A 20777-nucleotide genomic window follows, 5' to 3' on the forward strand; every position below is an offset into this window, starting at 1 on the left:
ATTAGGGAAAATTGCTTGCAATGATATATTTCAATTTCCTTAATAAACTGGACCTGTCTTCCTAATTCCCTCTCCCTCAAGTCCCTCTACGGGGGTTAAGAAATGAAATATTTTGAAATTATTATTAGACAACATTTTCTATGAATAAAAAATTAATCTGTGCTTTTTAAAAAATAGATTTATATTCCAAAGCTGGGAAATAAACAGTGGCAGTAGAAAGGAAGTATGAGATTAATAAAAATGAAGACATTTTGCAGACCTACTCTGGCTTGTTCTAATTTTTTTCTTTTTTTTTTTTTTTCCTGGGAAGTAGTACTTCTGTAGCAGCATGCATTGCAATGGCTTTCCTGCTTTGTATTTTCAAAGTTGTATGAATACTAGCAGAGATAGCGGTCCTTTAGTGCCCAGCGAATACTGTCTTACACACTGATACCTATAGTAATGCATACAGAGTGACTATGAGATCAAATGCTCTGGTTAAAAAGCCTTAGGGAAGCATTATGTGTCTGAGGTCTGATCTATTGTCTGGGAGGTCGGAGAGTGTTAATGCACTCTGCAAAGATTAGACTCCCTCTCTAATTGCTCCAACACTTCCTTAAAGGATTTAAACAGTCAGGAAAGGTGATGCTCCTTGTCAATTTTTGTCTTCTGACAGCCGTTGAAGTTTATCTGTCTTTCCGCGGAGACCACTAGATCACGTAAACCAGGCAATGTCAAAAGCATGAACCCTGAATTAGGACTGAGAGCAACGAATGCCATTATTTTACAACTACATTATTTCAGCTTTTAAATACTTTAAGGGTTGGTGACCAGATCGCTCTTATGTGCCATGCCATTTACATTTGGTGATGGGAACTCCCAAAGTCCCATGAAAAGTTTAACTGGCTGAGTTTGATGAAAAGTCACCCTTTTAATTCTGAAGTGGATCACATTATTGTCTGCATCCCTTATAGCACGGCTGGTGTGTCCCCACCTCATCTCTGTGGTACTGAGCCGGTGCATGTAACAGGCACTGCTGTTGGATGTCGTACTGCTTATTTATCTAAGGGCAGCGCTAAGTCTGAGCTACTGTGAGGCACTCCTTGCTATTTACCCCCAAATTTTCCTTTCCCTCGCTAAGTCTGACAAGGATTTGGTTCACAGAGCCTAAATCATGGACAAAAAAAATGACTCAGAAATCTGGTAAAGCTCGTGCAGGAAAGTTTTTATGCTGCTTAACCAGCATATCCACACTGGCAAGTACCTGACCCTGTCACTGGTTTTACAAAGCAAAATAGAAATTTGTCCAATGGATCAGAACCACTTAAAAGAACCAGATTGTTATTGTGTAATCTAGCTATTTGAAAATCACTTTGAAGCACCAAATAGTTTTTTTACTGGTTTAGAAGACTAACCTGTTGTAGTGGCTTATGTTTGCAAAGGATGCTTCCTTTGCTTGGAAAAGCACTTTAAGAGCAAGAGATGAAAAAGGGTGAATGTTATTGAGAAAGGAGAGGCACAGTTCAACCCTGAGAGAATTTGGAAGACTTAATGTTTCTGCAACAAGGCCATGGTATCCTAACGTTGACAGTAGGGTAACATTATTGTAACGAGAGTGGAATTTGACCCATCTTTTTAAAAATGACCATTCCTGTTTCACAAACAGATGTGAGCGTGCCCTGTTTCCCTGCAGCTCATGCAACACAACAGGTCCTGCCGAACAGAGAGCTGTCCTGTAATTATTTTTTCTGGTGGATCAGAAGCTTTTTAATCTGAGATAGTGTCTGTGTTTTTGCTAGTCTTGCAGCATCTAAATGTTGTTGGTGTATACAATCCATTTCACACATATAAATGTATAAATATGACCTATATAAATATACATATATTTAATGCCCCTTTTCTAGACTCTGAGCAGATGACTAATACAGCTGTTCAAAGCAGAAAAGGAATTTTTTTTTTCTTTTTTTTTTCCTTTAAAAAAAGCCCTCTTGGCTCTGAATCGGAAATTGAGGAGCAGAATTCATCAAGTGTATTCTGATCGTTCTCACGTGGGTAGTTCCTCCTTCCCTTCCTGCATAGCATGTTCCTTTGCACTGTTGCTATATTACATGAAATGTTTCATCTGTATATAAAAATTAAAAATTCAAACAAAAATCTGGCCCACATGAAGAACAGGCCCTTTGGGCATATGGTTCATTATGCATATTCGTTTAATTACTAAAACACTTGGGATGTCTCTACTGCCCTTGCTTTCAACTTGTAAAGTTGGATCTGTTCTGCAGCACAGAATATGTTGAACAGGCATGTGTCATAAAGGACTTCAGTTTTTCCTACTTAAAACTCTATATAATGTTCTTGGCCGGATTGTTAGAATTTACTGAATATTAGTTCAATCCACTGCATCAAAACAGCAGTTTGGGATCTCTTTTTCCTTAACACCTTCCCTAACCCCCAAAAGGCAAGGTTTACAGTGGTTAGTTCAGAGTTGTGTTTAGTATCAAAGTAATGTGAGACTAAGGATTTAGATTTCAGGCACATTCCCACAAAGCACCTAAAGTTGCATGTTGAAGCTGTATAACTTTTATTAGCTAAGAAGGGATTGCTGTGATAGTGTGACTTTAATTGATTTTCAGGGCAAACAGGTGGTGATGGTTTAGGCATCCCCTAGTCTCCTGCCATTCCTAATTTGGAGCTGCACATATAATAGCTTTATTAAAATAAACAATCTTCTGGCTTTAGTTTTACTCGAACAGCTGCCTGAAATTGCGAGAGTCTTGCAACTTTTTTTTTAGATTGTTCTGTATTTTGGAAAGCAAGATGCTATAGGTCTGCTAGTGGAAAATCTCTATTACATAGTCATGCTGGCAATACTTAGGATTTTTTTGTGTTGCTGCTGTTGTAGCTAGCTTACAATAGTAACATATTTATGGTACAATTACAGCGAGTCTCCCAGTCATCTTCGTGCATTTGTTCTGTAATGCAGCAATTTTGTCACACTGCAGATTATGAACCTGCTGAAATTGTGTTTAAGTGTGTTGTAATCACTCTCACTGTTCTTGGTGTCCACTGTGTGTGTCAGGTGTGGGGAGGGCTGGGGTTCAATTGCAATTTTTGCTCTCCTCTTGACTGTGGGAAATGGGTCTCAGGTAGATAAAGAGACCTTCTGGGCTCCGGCACAGGGCTCTGGTAGGGAATCCCATGTACAGCGTAAGGAAAGAGACTAATCTGAAGTTCTTTGCCTTAAAGGATGTCATCTTACTGGTTTATATGCGCTTCATAGGTGGTTTTAGATTTCTGGTTTTGTGATCTGGGTTCACTAGGATTTTTTTTATTTTAATTTTTTTTTAATTTAATTTTTTTGCCCCTTCTGCTTTTTTTTAGTCTGGAAACATTTCTTTAGGACCGGAGGTTTTGGAAAAGGGTGTAATGGACAGTTTTGCAGTGTTAGTGTGTACAAGCATCTATTTCTCATTTTGGTGGGTTTACTGCAACCTGATTTTTAATTTATTTTTTCATGCCATAGCTAGAGACTGCTAGGAAAGTAACCTTATGTGCGATCCTCCTGCTACCGAATACTGAATTAAGTCTAATCAAACATACTTGCTTTATTAGAGAGCCCGTTTTCCTTTACTCACATAGCTCTAATATACACTATGAACGTGAAGGAGGAAGTCATTAAAGTAGTTTAAACATATCGTTTATGCCTCCCATTTGCTACCAATTGTAACCCTCTGTTGAGGGCCCAAAGTTAAAGAACGCTTCCACCAAATAGTCTTCCTACTCGCTGTACAATTACGTCACCATCTGACCCTCACTGCTACTGTTTCTCACAATGTTAACAAATATATCTCCAAAGTAAGTGGACATTTATAAGCATAGCCAATGATAAATTTTTTCATGACCCTTTTAAGGTGTTCACCTTATCCAGAATAAATAAAATTAACCTACATTTTTGCCTCCTTTTAATAGCACAGATATTTTTTTCTGACACTTTTTGGAAGAATTATTTACTATAAGATCAGGCTTTTAACTTGCATAATGCCTGCCTTCTCTGCAAATAGATCATAACTTTCTGTATGAGAGTAATTCCAAAACTATAACCCTGCTGATAAACAACCAAAACATTAGAGATAAAAATGACCATTTAATTTAGCTACAATATAAAACAACAGATTTTTAAAATTTTTTTTTGGCATGCCACCCCCCCTTTGTTTTAGGATCTTCCCCCATAGCCTTTGTCTGTGATAGTTACCCCTTTAGAAATAACATGCAGATTTATTCCCCTGACCTACTCCCAGCAGATTACCCCAAAAGATAGAAAACTGTTGTAATATTTTTTCCCCTGTTTTTTCAATTTTAAGCTTTATAGCTTGAGGGTCTTAACTGTATTTTACTTGGCACAGGAAATGTAAAATATGTTAGATAAAAACATGAGGGAAAAATTAGACCAGTCAGCATGCCAGCAAACAGCTATTTCTTCAGTGTCTGCAGCCTAAAAGGATTTGAAATCTTTTACCCTAAAACTGTTGTACGTACATAAATATAGAACCCAAAACTTGTGTTGTTGTAGTTGGTTTTGTTTTGATTAACCTCTTTTGGGGTTAGGGATAAAGAAGAAGTAGCAGCCACCAGAAAACTGTATAGAGACACCCCATTAGACATGTGGTGGGCTGTTAGGCTTTGGGGTCTGAACGTATGTGTCTTAAAGGACAAAGACGACAACCCCAGACACACACCCTTTTGGGTTGAAAATTATCATCCACGCGGACCAATTTGACAATCTTCCAATAGCTGGAATGCAATGTATATATCTTAACTTACATATAAACTTAACAGGCCATAAGTTCAGTGAAATAAACTTGAACCAAGAGGCTCTTCCCTGACCCCTCATTAAAGAAAGATCTCTAAGGATCTTGGTTTTAATTTCCTAGGCTGGCTAATCTCATTAATGTAACCAAAATAACCAAAATAAAGGAAAACCCTCACTTTTTACTTAGTTTGATTTTATTTTCTTGTTGTTTATCTCTTTCTGATTCCAGACATTGTTATGAATAAATAGATCCATTGAACATGTTAATGACAAAAGTAATTCAGGATCAGAGTGCAGATGTTTTGTAAGTGTTTGCAGTCTTAAGCATAGCATCCCAGCCTTCCCTGATGAAGTTACCGATGACAGTGTCCCAAGAGGATGGGGCAGAACAGACTGTAATATTGTCAACTTTTCTGATTTCGCTCTGACTTTTGCAGAATAACATGCTTTTTCTTACAGTGCCATTTCTTAGAGTCCTGTGATTGCACATGAATTACAGCTTTCACTTAAAACACAAATGAGTTTCTACTCCCTAGCAGCAGCAAAGAAAATGAGACCCCCCTGAAGAGTCTAAACCAGTGATAAAAAGGCCCTAACACATATTGACTTAAACAGTATGAGATTTTTCGTATGTTCTTCAGCGATTTTTTCGTTGATTGTTTTATGTCTTATTTTGTTGGGAGTGGGGGACATTGGGCTTTTTCTTTTCTTTTGGACATTCAGACTGGCGTTAAAATTGTGGCCCTGATGACCACAGTTCCTGTTCTTTGAAGGCTTTATTCTATCGCTCCTTTTCCTTGTTGCATCCTCACAAGTAATGTAAATTGTCAAGCACGGGTTGGGTTTTCCCCCCCTTAATGTCACCCTGGGCCACTTTCTCAGCAAGCTGCAGCTGGGACAAGCAGAGATGGGACATGTGGGTACGGCAGCAGGGCATGGCTTTGCAGCTGTGTCATTTAGCCTACACAGACAACTGAGGCAACTGAGGTGGGTACGCCTGGCCACGTTTTTTCGGTTACCCAAAGCATCTTCTGAAAAAAAATCAGGTAGATCTACATGGTAGCAAATTGTACAAACATATCTTTTATTCCTATTTGTCAATGCTGCACCGTCATGCCTGTAATACAGACTGAGTTATTTTGGGGCACAATTTGATGTTTTGCTTCGGCTTTGGGGTGTTTAGATGGATTTTTTCGGTGTGTCTGTTTTTAGAGTCCAATTGTCTTTGCACTTGCAACAGAGCACTTGTGTAGAAGAGCTAAGCTTTTTGCCTGTGATATGCCCTTAAAAAAATTAGTAAGTTGTACGCTGTTGTGTGGAGCAATGCAGAGATAATTTGTAATGTGGCATAAATATTTAAAGACCTCTATTCCTTCAGGTCATTTTTGATTTTGGTCATCACCGTTCAATACAATGCACGTTTCATATTGCTGTTGAGATGCTCTGCGTTCTTTTGCTGGGGACACGAAAAAGCAAATTGAATCTAAAGTAAATGGGTTTCTTCTGACAGTGCTGGTTTATTTAAGTATAATTTCTCTTCCTGCCACATTTTTTGTTACTGCATCGCAATGAGGGAGCAACTCTGCTCACAACCGACCCCTCCTTGAGCTCCAGCTTGGTGGTTATGAAGTGGCACAGGAGCACTCTCAGCTGGCCATGGCACGGTGAGAGAGCATCATATGGATGCGGGAAGGAGAGTATTAGTAAGAGCCATTATGGAATGCATCTATCTATGGAAGAGGATCTGTTCTTAAAAAAGAAAAAAAAAAATCTTAGGGAAAGGGCCTTTAGTAGGAAATACATGCTACGTGACTGCCTCAACCTTTATTTGCCATGCCCTGAGGTGGGGCTGTATTAGACTAATTTCCATAATTTTAATAGGCTTCTTTTTTTAATATTCTCACTAGTCCAAGGCACAAGCCAGCCCAAGAGCACAAGCCTTGTTACTGCACTCACATCAGGCTAAGCCCACACCGTGTACCCTGATTTTTGTTAGTGTGGGCTCAGCACCATCGTGTTCATGCATCCATATTGCCCGTATCTGGAAGAGATGCCTCCATTTATACAGATATATATACACATATGCACAAATGTACTGCTCTATGTGAGTGTGTTCATTCTCTCCTCTACTCTTTTACTCTCCCTTTCTAAGGGCAGGAATAAGTATCTGTCAGAAATAATTTGTTGTCGACAGGCTTATTGCCTCCAAGGGATTCGAGTGCCCTTTTGGGGAGCCAGTATCTTACATTATTGGCTAATATCCTGTATTTTGTTTGGGGCAGAGGGACTGAAAGCTTTAAAAAAAAATGCTAGAGAGTTTGTCCCTGAATATTTAGCTGCAGAAATTTCTTCTTTTTTATAGAGTCCATTTGTGCATACATGGCAACTTGAGACTACATAACCCAGAGATATAAGTTAAAAATATGTAATTCCTCTCCCCTGTAAATAAAGGGGAGCACATCTTTGTGTCTCAGATCAAAGTCAGTGTTTTGGTTTAGTGCAAAACATGGACATTCACAGCAGTATCAGCTCAAGTTTTTCTCCTGGCTTCGTGAATTGCACGGACCGTCCTTATAAATTGCAAGGAAACTTTTGACAAAGCTGTTAGTAGTTTAGAGTTTGGTTAAATTGTGTGTGGTTTTGAAACTTGGAGTTTCAAATAATATTTTTCACAGCTCTGCTGATGAGGCATTTCATTAGCATTGGAGCCTACGCTGGCTGAGAAAATAACCTTTTACCATAGGTTCCTTGCATGCATTTAATCTCCTTTCACTTTTATTTTTTCCATCTGATGGACTGTATCCCTTTACTTCTCCCATCACTGTTGTTTTCCAGGAATTATTCTGTCACACAACACAGTATCTTACTTCTCCACAAAGACTTAGCAGGTCAAAAAGAGCCTGCTTTTTAGTGTTAAAAAAATTATAATTACTGTGTAGAAAAATTACACAGAAAATATTAGGCTTCTAAACCTCTTAAAACTGTTCTATCCCATGACTGTGGGTTTGCTGGTGACAAATGTTTTATGGGCATACTTTAGTAGACACCCGTCTAAAATCTGTTCTTAATAGTCAGATCCTAAATTGGAACCAGAGGGGCAGAAAAACCAGATTTGAAACGTGTTTCTAAGGGTTTGTTTTTACTTTCAGTTGAGACTGCCTTCTCTCATCTTTTGTACTGCTGTCAAAAGGGCCACTCTCATGGTTGTTCAAACTCCATGCTTCTTGACAGGAACAGTTGGACCCCTCTTCAATGATTTTCAGATGAAACAGCTTCCAAACCTCCAGAGCTTTAACTTGTAGTTATTAGGCCCTTTGAAATAGCAACACATTAATCAGCTGAAATCAAGTGGTCCTTTCTCCAAGGCTGTGATATTGCCATTCTCTTCTAGGTAGAAGTCTAGTCTAAATATTAGTTTCAAGAGATCTTTTTTTTTTTTTTTTTCCCTCTAGACATGTCTATCCCATTTCTGTTTCTATTTTGATCATTGTTTTATAATGCTGTGAATTAAATTGCTCAGTTCTATAATAGGCTTTTATACTCTCAAATTGCATTAAAAGAAGTAATGCAGAAAGCTAGCTCCCACTTGTTTGACTTTTATTTTAGAAGTTGGCTACTGTCCTTTTAGCTTCTCTCATGCACAGTATGAAGCCCAGTAGAAAAGGTATCAATGATGTAATGGATTATGTCTGACAGAACTTGGTCTAATGATGATGTGAAACATCGAAAAAAGTATGGTTTCTGTCCTTGACTTCTGTGTTATTGAGCAAGTGATCTGAACATGTTAATGACTTCCCTTACCTGTCTATGTATTAGGCAAAAGACAGATTGGGGATTACAAGAAATCAGAAAGATATTGTTCCTTGCAGTAGCCATTATATACATGCGCGGCTGAACCGTTCTTGAGTTGTGGCAAAAAGTATTGCTAAGAAAATAATTTGGGGAGGGTAGTGCAGGAGCTTCTCCCAGGCATTAGGTATCACTGGGGAGAAAATAAAAACATGCATGATTCAGAACCTTGTAATTTGAGGAGTGGGTGTCTATATCACAGGGCTGCTGATGCTGTAGTCAATGTCAGGGACCTGCATGAGAGTTGATAAAATAGGACACGGGCCTGTTTGGGAACTGCTTTGAAAACTGGTGCTGCAGACGACTCAAAAGGCTGTTAGAATGCAGAAATATTTCTATTCGCTTTATAAACACCCTCTGAACTTTTATTATGTACTGTACATTCACAGCAATCATTTCCCATACCTCCAAGGCTAAATAATTTCTGAATAGCTAAATCAATTTGTCTTGTGTCTGCATTGTGTCACAGTAAGGAAAGTTCCCTTTACTGCGGCTGTAGCTGTAAAGCAAGTCTTCTTAAGGAGATGTGGGAGCTCTATCAAAGCATCTCTGCCGGAGTTATAACTCAGCAACGGATTAATCAGTCAGCATTAGGAAGGAAGCGACAGTATGCCTCAGCTATCAATTGAGACTACAGTGAGATTTTTGTAATTAAGTTTTAAGTTTTATTTAAGGTCTGAAACTTAATGATACACAAAATGTACTGTTGGATCTAAAATCACCAAGGTCTTGATTTTGTATCTTGCCTAAATGACCTGTGATTGCAAGGTTGTATTATACTTGCAACTGAGCAGAGTGATGTTCATATAGGATGGTGACAGATGCACTAAAATTGGTTCAAGTCCTGCAATTGAATGAATGAAGAGAGGTTCTTCAAGAGCTTCATTGACTCCTGTAGGACTTTGCCTAGCTGACTGCTGGTGGAATCTTTTTGCTGTGTTAAGAGAAGAATGGGTTTGCTAATACCCCAGGGAGATGATGTAAATGCGACCTCCTCCAACAGGCTGAAGCAAATGTTTTAAATTAATACCTGGCAGTATGAATTTCCATGAAGGAGTTTACATAAGGATCAGATGTATATTTATATGTGTGTCTGTTTTTATCTATCTCTATATAACTGAGATAGATACCTATACAGATATCTACAATAACAGGTCCTTGTTCTTTAGAGTGACATTCGAGGTAGGACGGAAGCTGGTATCACCTTCACTTTGTCTTACAAAGCAAGTAGAGATTCATCCAAGGGAGTTGGATTAGCTTCAGAGGAACTTCTTCAGCTTAGAACTTTTCATTTATGGAAGACTTTTTAGCTTGGAATATCACAGTTTTTGAAGTCTTCATTAACCAAAGCCATGCAAGACTCCTGTAAGACAGATCAAGTACCATACCTTCTTGGCCAGGATTCTTCTGTTTCTGCTACCTTGCTTACATATGAAATGTGACTGTTGGAATCATTATCACTTCTAATTTTTTAGTTTGTTGAAAAGCAGGATCAAAAAGGAAAAAAAAAATCAAACCCAAATCCTATGCTGCAAATCAATAGTATAGGGATATATTGTCTGGAGGTCAGCCCACTTTATAAATGAATATATCTCAAAGATTGTTTTACTGGCCTACAAATGCCAAGAACAGGATAACAGTCTAATTCCTTGCATAGCAACAGCTTACATAAAATCAGGTTCAATCTAGAAAATGTAACTGCTGTTTGCGCAGGGTTATGGATACAGTCATTTTTTCTTGGTTTATGTTTGGCCCCGGTAGATATTAACTGGCCATTTGTCTGATGTCAGACAAGTCTTTTTGTTTAAAAGTTACAACAGCTGCTGTTTTGTAGGGGTATAAATTCTCACCCCACTAAATGCAGTGGGAAGTGCTTCTTTGGTACAGTGTGGTTAGACTTTCAGGTCCATAACACAAAATACATTGCCATAAATATCCCATTTTGTAAGTGCCAGCATTGCCTTTATATGTAGCGTCTGACGGGCCAAGAATGAAGGGAGGTAGAGATTTAGCTTTCTGGTCACCCATAGAGTTTTCCCTTTGTTGCAGTTTGAGGTATATTAACTGGGTCTGACTCATTTTCACCTACCTGTATTATTCTAAAAACATGATTTTTATTTCTGATCATTCCAGGTTTCTTTGGGGGAAGAAAAATCAGATAAATATGTTTGTGCCTTGTCTTTAAAGGAGATTGTTTAAAATAGCTTCAAGTTTCTACCAGCATTAGGCAGTTCTCCTGGAAACACTATGTGTGAGTAGAAAAGGAAATGGGATCACAACATGCATTTTATGGCAGTTCTGGATTTAGTTTATTAACTTTGCATTGCCAACCACTCCAAGTTTGCAGTCCGTTCAGGTATCATTGGTACTTGTAAGATAGGGCTGCAGTTTGGCTTGGTATAATTTTTTTTGAAAATCCTAAGTAATTTTTAAATCCCCATCACATTAGTTACGTGGTTTGCCAATCCAGTTTGCAGAACAGAACTTCAAAATTTGGCTTCTGGTTTTGCTATTAGTGGATTTTGTCAGATACCACTCCAAACACATGAACTCATACCATTTCTGGGCAGAAAGACTCCAAGCGGCCAGTGAAATCAGAATATGCTGTGCTAAAAAATGGCAAGGTTGTGAGATTGGAGTCTAGGCTTACTGGATCCCTTTCCAAAATAATGCAGCACATGCTATCTAGAGCCTTGCCTCCTGGAAGGTGATGGTCCTTTCCCTGTGCTGCTATGCTGAGAACATAGGTGGGTTAACGGTGAAGATGCATTTGCTGATCATCCCCTGTGGAGTGACAAGGGAGCTGGGTGGCTCCTGTTGCACAAGAAGAAGAAACTCTCCTCTAGCCTTGTGAAAGACCCCCTGGTAATTAGGGTTTGATGAAGTGGAGCAGGTTTACCTCTTAAGTGGGTCTGTTATACACTAGCACTAAGGACAAAAGGCTTTCAGGCTTGAGGGGGTCCCAGGAAGGAGTGAATAAAGCCTTCGGACTACCCTTATGTTGTGGCCTTGTACTTCACCAGAAATAGAGGAGGAGAAGCTAACAAATGGCAGCCTAATGGATTCCAACAGAATAGAAAGAGAGCATGCTTTGCGAGCGGATTTTCTTTGCCAAAAAAAATAACATGAATGAGGTTAACAGAGATTCAAGGATGAATGTACATAGGGATAATGACTGAAAGGCCTTCTTAAATATCTCTCTCTTTAAACACTTGTATGTGTTCCCTTCTGCTGCTTTTTTTCTCCCAGGTATTTGTGGTCACTGTCTGGAGTGTGGAACTGTACATGGTGCCCCTGGCTCTGCTGGTGCTTTTTGCGTACAACTTCTCCCTCGTCACAACGGGGAAGGTCAACAACACGCAAGATGCCCAGGCAAGTAAAGTGGCAGTAATGTTTCTGGCAGCCCCAGCTTGAATTTGCCCTTGAGCAAAACGTCATGCATTTTAATGGTATTAAGCTAGTTGTGTAGCTAAACAGCGTTTTTATTTTGAAGTTACTAAGAAGAAACCTCAACCCTCTCAATTTTCATGATTCAATTCAAGCAATAAACCATTCAGAGTAGTAGGAGAAGACGACAAGAGTGTGTAGGAGGGGGATTTCACTTACTAAATAACTACAAAGGTTTGTAACTAAATTAAATTAAGAAAGACTTACAAAGTGACAAGTTCCTAAAACCCGTGCCCCTACTGCTCTTAGGCTTTGCATCACACTGATGATTCACGATTCACAGAACAGGAAAGTCAATAGAAGCTGAAAGAGAAGTTAGTTGTTTTTAAACCTTGTCCTGTGATCCGAGACTTTAAGAAGCCCTTATTCATCCCCCCCACGCCTCACTTTTAAATGACAAATGCTTTTTTTTTTTTTTTTCCACGGAAATGTAGCCTTCAGTTTTTGAACTCTGAAAAGATTTAAATATAAAAATAATAAGAACATGTGTGGCAAAGTGCTACTGTTGGGGTATGAAATGCTGTTTGATGTTGCCCACTGTCTTTACTTACATAACAATGGTAATTACAGTTAGAAATGAGAGCAAATTCATGGATGTCCATAATACTCTGCTTTTAAATGTGTAATAAGCACAGTAATGAAATACAGGCTGAATTATAGCTTCCTTATAAATTTTGATAAAAAGACAATTGACATTTGTACTCATGAAGAATACCTTTACCCAAACAAATCAAGTGGATTCCATACAAAGAAATAATATCCTAGAATGAAAAAAGTCAATAGCTGGTTTATTAGTTTTAGCAAGAAAAGCTGCTCCTAGTTCAGTTTTCGTCTGTTCCCAAGTGGAAGGATTGTTTAAAAATACGGAAAGTTGCATTATCCAGACTAGGACATAGACTTGATTTGAAAACAAATGGTAAAAGAAATGCTTTTCTCTAATTTCACCCAAGTCCAGAATAATGTAAAAAGATATTGTGTGTCTTCAGTGACTACTTTATTCATCAGGAAAATGAGAACTTCTCATGTGAGAAAATCCCAGGCAAACAGATGTTTTTGTTTTTAATGCAAAAGGTGGTATAAAATAGTAACTTAGCCAGAAAAAAATACACAGAGAATACCTTTCAGCACCCATCACTCATCCTGTCATGAATTTGTTGCATGTTCAAGTGAGGGGAGTCTCACATAAGTCAGCAAAACTGAGCAGTACATCATTTAAGTGGATACTACAGAAATGCTATATCTGAAAATACAGGTTAATTGTAGTAATACTGAAGAAAGATCCATCAGAAAGTTGGCCCTTTTCCTGATACACAAACTGTAAGCAATGCGATGCTGCAAAATTCAGGGGTGCATTTTGCATAAGCAAAGTTACACATCTGCCTAAGTGCTTTGCAGGATTGGGATCATATGGAACAAGTAGTCAAAATGCCTTTAATATTACCTGATTTCTTTTTTATGTGTGTCTATGATTCTAACCATCTGTAGGTCAAAAATAGACAATCAGGTGCTACCCCTAGTCACATCTGTCCTGCATATGAGAAAAGGTTTTCTTCAAAATACCGATGCTTTTTACACAGTCATTTATTTATTTTTTGCTTCTTCAGACCTTGGCTGCACATGCACTTTGGTTTTTCTGTGCCAGCATGCACTTTTCGTGTACATAGAGGAATGCGAGCAACAGTCTTTGCAAAAGTGGACCCCAAATTCTCTCTGATTTCTGTGCTATAAAATGGAAATAACAGTATTAACCTTGTACGCATGATCCAGTTGCCAGGAGGCTAAATTCGTGAATATTGGCAAAATGGTTTATGATTTACAGATGGGGAGCTTCTATAGAAATGTAAACCACAATCAGTGTTAATTCAGCCGCTCAGGGTATTCCAGAGAGCCAAAGAGTAAATGTGGGTATCTGAGCTCTCAGTATCTTCTGCATACTAGATGCAACTACTTTTCGGGGGGGTGGGAGGGGAGGGGGACCCAAGAAAAAAACCCAACAACCCTAAAACAAAACAACAACATCCACCCCCAAAACCCAAATCCAAAACATCTTTTGATTGTGAGTCTTCACATTCTTTGCATGTTTGCTGTATTTAAACTTGTAGTACACTGATTCAAATGTACCTATTAAGTAACCAAGAAAAACTTGGAGGACCCTGTTAAAGGCTCAGCTTATTGAATACCTGAACTGAAAGCAAAGTGCTCCTAATTTCAAGCTTTAGCCAAGTCTTTTGTTTTCTCCCCTACCTGTCAGCATAGCAGTTAAAGGGAGCAAATAATGCTGCATAGAAATCTGACTGTGATTTGTGAGATTGATTATGTTCATACTAATGTATTTTCTGAAGTCTAATGTTTCAGTAATGGCCCTAAAGGGAGGGAACAGTCATTGTAGCAGTGAGGATGGAACAAGTTGAGTATAGAGTCCTCAGCCTTGACATACCGGCTGGTTCATTTGTCAGACTAAGAACAAAGCTGTTTACAGACAGTAAAAGTCAGCAATGAATTTGAAAGCTCGTTGCCTTCAAACTACTGGACACAGCCACTAATGCTTTATTTAGACTTAAAATTTGTATAGGGTATTGCATGCTTTGTTCAGGATATTACAAAAAAAAAAAAAAAAGAAGTCCTTGAATACAAAACGTTATTTCTGAAAGGTGAAAGTGGTAGGTTTTTTGATGACTTGCAATAGAAGTGGGAGAAAACTGTATAATGAAACGTTGTGGGAGTATCAGAAGCTTTTGAATATTGGCTGTCACTGGAAAATAAGCTTAGTGTTTTGTAATATGGACATCTGCTTTTGCAGGAGCTTATGGGCTTGGATGAAGATGAGGATGAAGATGATAAGGTAAGCATGTCTCACAATTGTGTTAGCTAGAATCAGAAGGAACATAGGAGAGCAAAACCCCACCATTCTATCTCCATGAGATCTTCATTTATTATCTGTATTAACTGGGAAAACAATTGTTACCAGTTTGCTGATTGGCAAATTTGAAAGTATGAAAAGATTGGTTTATGTAACATTCCATAGCGGTGTTACCTACGTGAGACTTCTGAACATTAATGGAATCTGAGCAGTCCCCAGTTAGTGTTTAAAATCATAACAGGCACATGTTCATGTATGTGCATTTATAGGTATGTGTATGGGTGGATGAGGTGCAAAGACATGCATGAGTATGTAAAATCCTCCATCACTTCCATTTTGAGTGTTGGATGACATTCTGTACTAATGGCTTTCCCCAAATGATTCGGGATTTCCATTTATGTAGGCCAGAACTGGTGTGATTTGTGGAGGACTGGTTAGAATTTTCTCAACATTTCTTTCAGAGCCTGGGAAAAAAATGGTTTTAGTTCATCGTCTGAAATGTAGAAAGAATTGGAATTGGCAAGGCCTGTTTTTTATTTTTATTGGAGCATACTTACTCATTCTTCTCACTATGAAAAATTCATTGGATTTTTTTTTTTCCAAGTTTATCAAACCAGTGACAAATGATAAAAGGATTAGAGGGCATGACATTTGAAGAAAGATTAAGAGAACTTAATGTATACAGCTTGAAAAAACATAAGTAAGTGAAGGAGGATCTGATAATCTATAAATACTTAAAAGCTAAAAGGTGAGGAATTATTTAACGAGCAACAGCATGCAAAGGAACATTAGCTGTTAGGAAGAAAATGTTCACAAGGCAATGTGAAACTTTCAAATTGCATGCAAAGTTAATAAGACTCTTCTTGAATATTCTATGTTTTAAAAGTGTTACAGTGAAATTGTTGATCATTGAGAACTAAATCAATACCACAGTTAGCAAGTGCACCTTAACTCTTCTCAGTCACAGACACTAGAATTGAAGCTCAGCAGACTAATTGATGGGAATAGTTATTTAAATTTAACCTGCTCTTCTGTGGTGGTTGTATTTTAATGAGCAACCAGAAATCTGTCAAAGTTATAAAGTGAATTTTAGACAATCTAGTTGAAGATGATCAGAGGGCTGGAGCACCTCTCCTATGAGGACAGGCTGAGAGAGCCTGGAGAAGAGGAGGCTCCAGGGAGACCTTATAGCAGCCTGCCAGTACCTATAGGGATGCTGCAGAAAAGCTGGAAAGGGACTTTTTACAAGGGCATATAGTGATAGAACAAAGGGCAGTTCTAAACTGTTTTAAACTGAAAGAAGGTAGATTTAGATTAGATATATGGAAGAAATTCTTTACTGTGAGGGTGGTGAGGCGCTGGAACAGGTTGCCCAGACAAGTGGCCAGGCTGGATGGGGCTTTGAGCAACCTGGTCTAGTGGGAGATGTCCCTGTCCATGGCAGGGGGATTGGAAATAGGTGATCTTTAAGGTCCCTTCCAACCCAAACCATTCTATGATCCTATGAATTACAGGTTTCTTGCAACACACAATTGTTTAAATGTTCTCATTTATAATTCACTCTTTGCATCGTAAAATTGGTCAACTAAGTGGACCAATGTCTGGAACTCATCAGAAATTGCTAAATGGAAGTTGCATCTTTTTCAAAGGAATAATGTGTATCTCTAGAAGTCTGTAATTTCTATTTTGTGGGTACCCGAGGCTAGACACATGTAAACATTGACCCTGCATCTTATTCGTGTGATCCCTAAAGGTGTAACTTATTCGCTGGAACCAATCCCATTTACTTTCTTGTTTTTTAATAGTCGTCTTTTTCATTTGCAAGTGCTGAGGTGGGAAAAAAAAGTAGAAATGTATTAAATACATATTTAATCCTCTGTTTCCTGTGCTGTGCAACAGATTCATTGCTGCAAAGCCAAAATATTCTACGTTACATTTACCCTAGATTTAACCACAGTGACTTTGGTTCTCTCTACAAATACAGCTGGGTCACTTAACTATGGATCTAACCACTGCATTTTTGCCACACACTTCCCCTGCCACCCCCCCCATCTAAACAACTTCACTGTCATTCTCTTTCGTGGTTTCTTTTAACTAATTATGCAGGTTTGTGAAAACTCTTGAGAGTCAATGTTGAGCTGCTGATGATTTGGCCCTACCATTTTGTAACCAGCGTTGCCTCTATCTCCATTTCATGCATGCACAGTGACTCTTTGAAATGGAGAGCTGGCAGCATTGGCTAAAGCTACTCACAGTAGACAACTCCAGTAGGCTTTCTCATCAAGGTAACACTTTATATCCCAACATTACAGCAATAATAATTCATAACTTTTATTAATTGATATACTAGTGTTATGGGCCTATGGAATTCTGACACAGAATTACCAGGAGAGAGAATTGCCAGCCACTACATGTGTCCCATGTCAAGTGCTGTGCAGCATTGCTTTAATGTCTTTGTCCTGTCCTGAGTATATAACCTTTGCGTCAGTGATAGACTATGCTTGCATTCTGATGACTTGCATCTTTAAGTACATTGGGTTATTCTAAGTGACTTTTCCAAGTCTGAGGGTGGCCAATGCTCTCTAGGGAGTGTAAGAAAAATGTAATTTTATGACATTAGCTCATGGCAATGTCAACATTTAAACAGACAACTATACTTTAAAAGAAGTCTGTGTATTTTTTTTTCCCCTCCCTAATACAAGAGCTCCTAAAGTCGAAATCTGCTAGTTGGGTTGTGGTATACGAGGTCACCGTTTCTGCTTCCTATCATCATGCTGTACCAAAATACTTGCACACATAGCCTTTCTGGGTTCTGCTGCATGTCAGACATAACAGACCATGCTTCTGGGAATTGTAACACACCCTCTAAGAGATGAATTGTTTACAAATTATAAATACACAGACACTTAGTTCAAAAACCCAAGAGCAGATTAACTCCCTCCACCTAAACTATCTGTCTTAAATGACAGGGCTTAATTGCCAGCTCCCCCTTTCTTTCCCCCTCTCCCCTCCCCAAATACCAGCATGGAGGACTGTAAAAGATAAGAGAGCTCTGTCCCTTTGGCACAATTTGTTCAGTGGATGAATGCCTTCTCGGATTTGTGCCATCTTGGACATGGAGTTCAGGCTGCATCGTGTCAGCTCTGGGGTCTGTCAGGCTGCCTGAATAAGGATTGTTTTAAAATTACATCACCGAAATATCTTTTGCCTGTCAGTAAAGGTATAGACAAGTTACATGCAGCTTAGTGTAAGTTGTCTGATTGTTGACCATTTCTATTTATTTTACTTTTTTTTTTTCTCCTTTTTTTTTTTTCTTTTTTGACAATGACTGTAGAGCTTCAAGAGCAGGCAGTTATCCTGTTGAATGAGTGTATCATAGCACCCGGCTGGAAAGAGTCTTGGAGTCTTCTCATGATCTTATGTTGTCTGGATAAAAGATTGCATCTCTTCCAAAACAGACAAAACTTAAATTACTACTATTGCCAGGTCTGGTAACTGATTCAAAAGAAAATCGGAGGCAAAACTAAATCAACAATTCCTGCTTTTTGGTTTTTTTCCTTTGAGGGTTTGTATCCGGTGGTGAGCCAGCATAGCCCTGCTTGGCTAGTGGGATGCAATAGGGAAGGATCAGATGACACTGTGGCTTTAAGCCAAATTATTTGGCAACTTCCAAGAAATGTTTAGTATCTCATGTATTGGAAAAAAGAAAAGTGGGAAAAAATCCCCAAAGAAGAAAAATCCAATGTTTCTAATGTAGGAAATTCTCTGTCAAAAATAGGTACCAAAAATATACAAAGTTTCATGAACACAATTCAAAAAGACTCCAGCTGAACAAATTAAAGTCAAATTCATCCAGTAGCAAACAGCTGACATTTTCCATTTGAGTTAGATTCAGCATGTGGAAACCTTCCGTATGGATCTTATTTGTACGGGTGGATTACGATGAAAATTGCATTAATTTTCTCCACAGTAAAGGTCAGTAATTGAAACATGAACCAAGAGTCTATTGTGTAAGATGCTATATCCCCATACTTAGGAAAGGTCATTCAAGACAATATCATCTCATTGTTTTCTTCCCTAGAAGTATAAATAATTTCATTAGTTTTTCTTTTTCTCTTCAATACAACAATTGCAATATAATATTTCAACATCTCCCATTAAGATTGCTGAAGAGAAATGATGGTAAAGACTTGAAAATACCCCATGATACACAGGGTAAGTGCAGACTAAAAAGGAGCACCCACCTTCTCCACAAAATTATGGGCAAGATCGTGTCCTAAAAACCCCACAAGGTATATGTTTGTGTAGACGTGGTCTCCCTTAAATTGCTGTTCTTCCTTCGGTTGGCTCTTTGTAGCTGCTCTCTCACTGCTTCCTCATGAGCACAGACCATGAATACATTAGTGATGGAGAAGCCTAAGGGACAGATTCTGCTACTTGCCTGAGCTATGCTCACTGCAAAGCTGGAGGGTGGGACACTTCTAAGCGCACATAAACATCTGGTCTTGCAACCATCTTGACTAAAGCGTAATACAGGTTTCCAGGTATCACTTAAGACACAATTATAGCTTCTGTAAGTTTTCTCCAAGCTTCTTATTAACCTAATCAACTTCTGGTTAAGACACAGTGCAGGGGTTGCTCTGGTTGTGCTTTGCTCTTTGCTTGGGAGCCTCCTGTGTACAAGAAACAGGAAGATATATGGTCTGTTATTTCTTATTTACACCGCAGCATTGTTTAGTACTGCTTTTATCCATAGGCATCCCATAAATTGGCACAATCCTTGCTTCAGCATCATAACTCGTGCATTTGTAGGTTTAGGAGGGATGGGAGAGAGGAGTTGAAAGGAAGGACTTGCAGAGGACTTTTAGATACACTGGGGACTGTGGTATGGCTCTCCTTACATAGAAACCTTAGCAGCCTTATGGCAATCTAAAATTCTCCCTCTTGCCCTGGAGGTAGGTAAGCCAACACTGTAACTTTTCTAAATCTCTGGAGAAATATTACGTAGCACTAGGCAAGTCACTGGGCCGAGCACATAAACCTCAGGGAGTTCTTGTCCCTTAAAAATTCCAACTATTTAAAATGTTGTTAAAATTTATTTTGAATTGGTCAGATATGTGAATAGGTCTTTCTCCTGTACCCCAAATTGCTAAAGATCATTACCTAGATTATAGATGATGATCCAGTAGTTTAAGTCTAATCACCATGCGATTGTTCTTAGGTCTCGTGTATTTCCAGGAGAAAGCACTTATTTTGACCGAAGTTGTTTTCTTTCCCCTTCCCTTTTTTAAATGAAAGATGACTAATGACTTTTTATCTCCATTCAGGCTTCTCTCTTGTTGCTTCTTACGCACATGTTCCTCACCTGAATGGTGTTTTATTCTGTTGTGACTAGCAGTATTACTTTAAAACTTGTAGCAATACCACCAGACTTTGGGTTACTTTACATGTCTATGAAAACGTGAGCAAGTACAGAAAATGCCCCTTAAACACCCTGCATTTCACGCCTGTGCAGAGAGAAAGCAACAGAGTTATGGCCTAAGCCTCTCCACGTAACTGTTTCTTGGCTTGGGCTTAGGAGACTTTTGCCAGTCCTCTGCACAGATGAAATTCGTCTAACATAAGCAAAGAAAGTGTAAGCATTGCTGAACAAGGCGTAAAGTGGTCATCTTCTGCCTTTTAGCCAGTGTTGCCCCAGCCTTAGCTGTAGGATGATGTGCCATTGCTGTTAAAATGTGTCCTTTTAAGGCCGATGGTGCTCTCCTTCATATCAATCTGAAGTGATTCTATTGGCTCTGGTGGAATTATTCCAGATTTCACACCTTTTTAACT

At 38.7% G+C, this 20777-nt stretch overlaps 1 protein-coding gene across 2 annotated transcripts in view; it reads left to right on the forward strand.

The window, feature by feature from the left end:
• Positions 1 to 20777, forward strand: part of MCTP2 (multiple C2 domains, transmembrane 2) — a 102747-nt gene that overhangs the window by 69434 nt on the left and 12536 nt on the right. The window contains exons 17-18 of one of the 2 annotated variants that reach the window (XM_010572015.1): positions 11888 to 12010; positions 14886 to 14927. The exons of the other annotated variant lie outside the window; for it this stretch is intronic. Coding sequence (XP_010570317.1) covers positions 11888 to 12010; positions 14886 to 14927 — 165 coding nt within the window. The remainder of the gene's footprint in view (positions 1 to 11887; positions 12011 to 14885; positions 14928 to 20777) is intronic. 2 annotated transcript variants of the gene reach the window in all.

The sequence above is a fragment of the Haliaeetus leucocephalus genome, unplaced genomic scaffold, assembly GCF_000737465.1.
Source record: "Haliaeetus leucocephalus isolate CR32 unplaced genomic scaffold, Haliaeetus_leucocephalus-4.0 Scaffold339, whole genome shotgun sequence".
NCBI lineage: Eukaryota > Metazoa > Chordata > Aves > Accipitriformes > Accipitridae > Haliaeetus > Haliaeetus leucocephalus.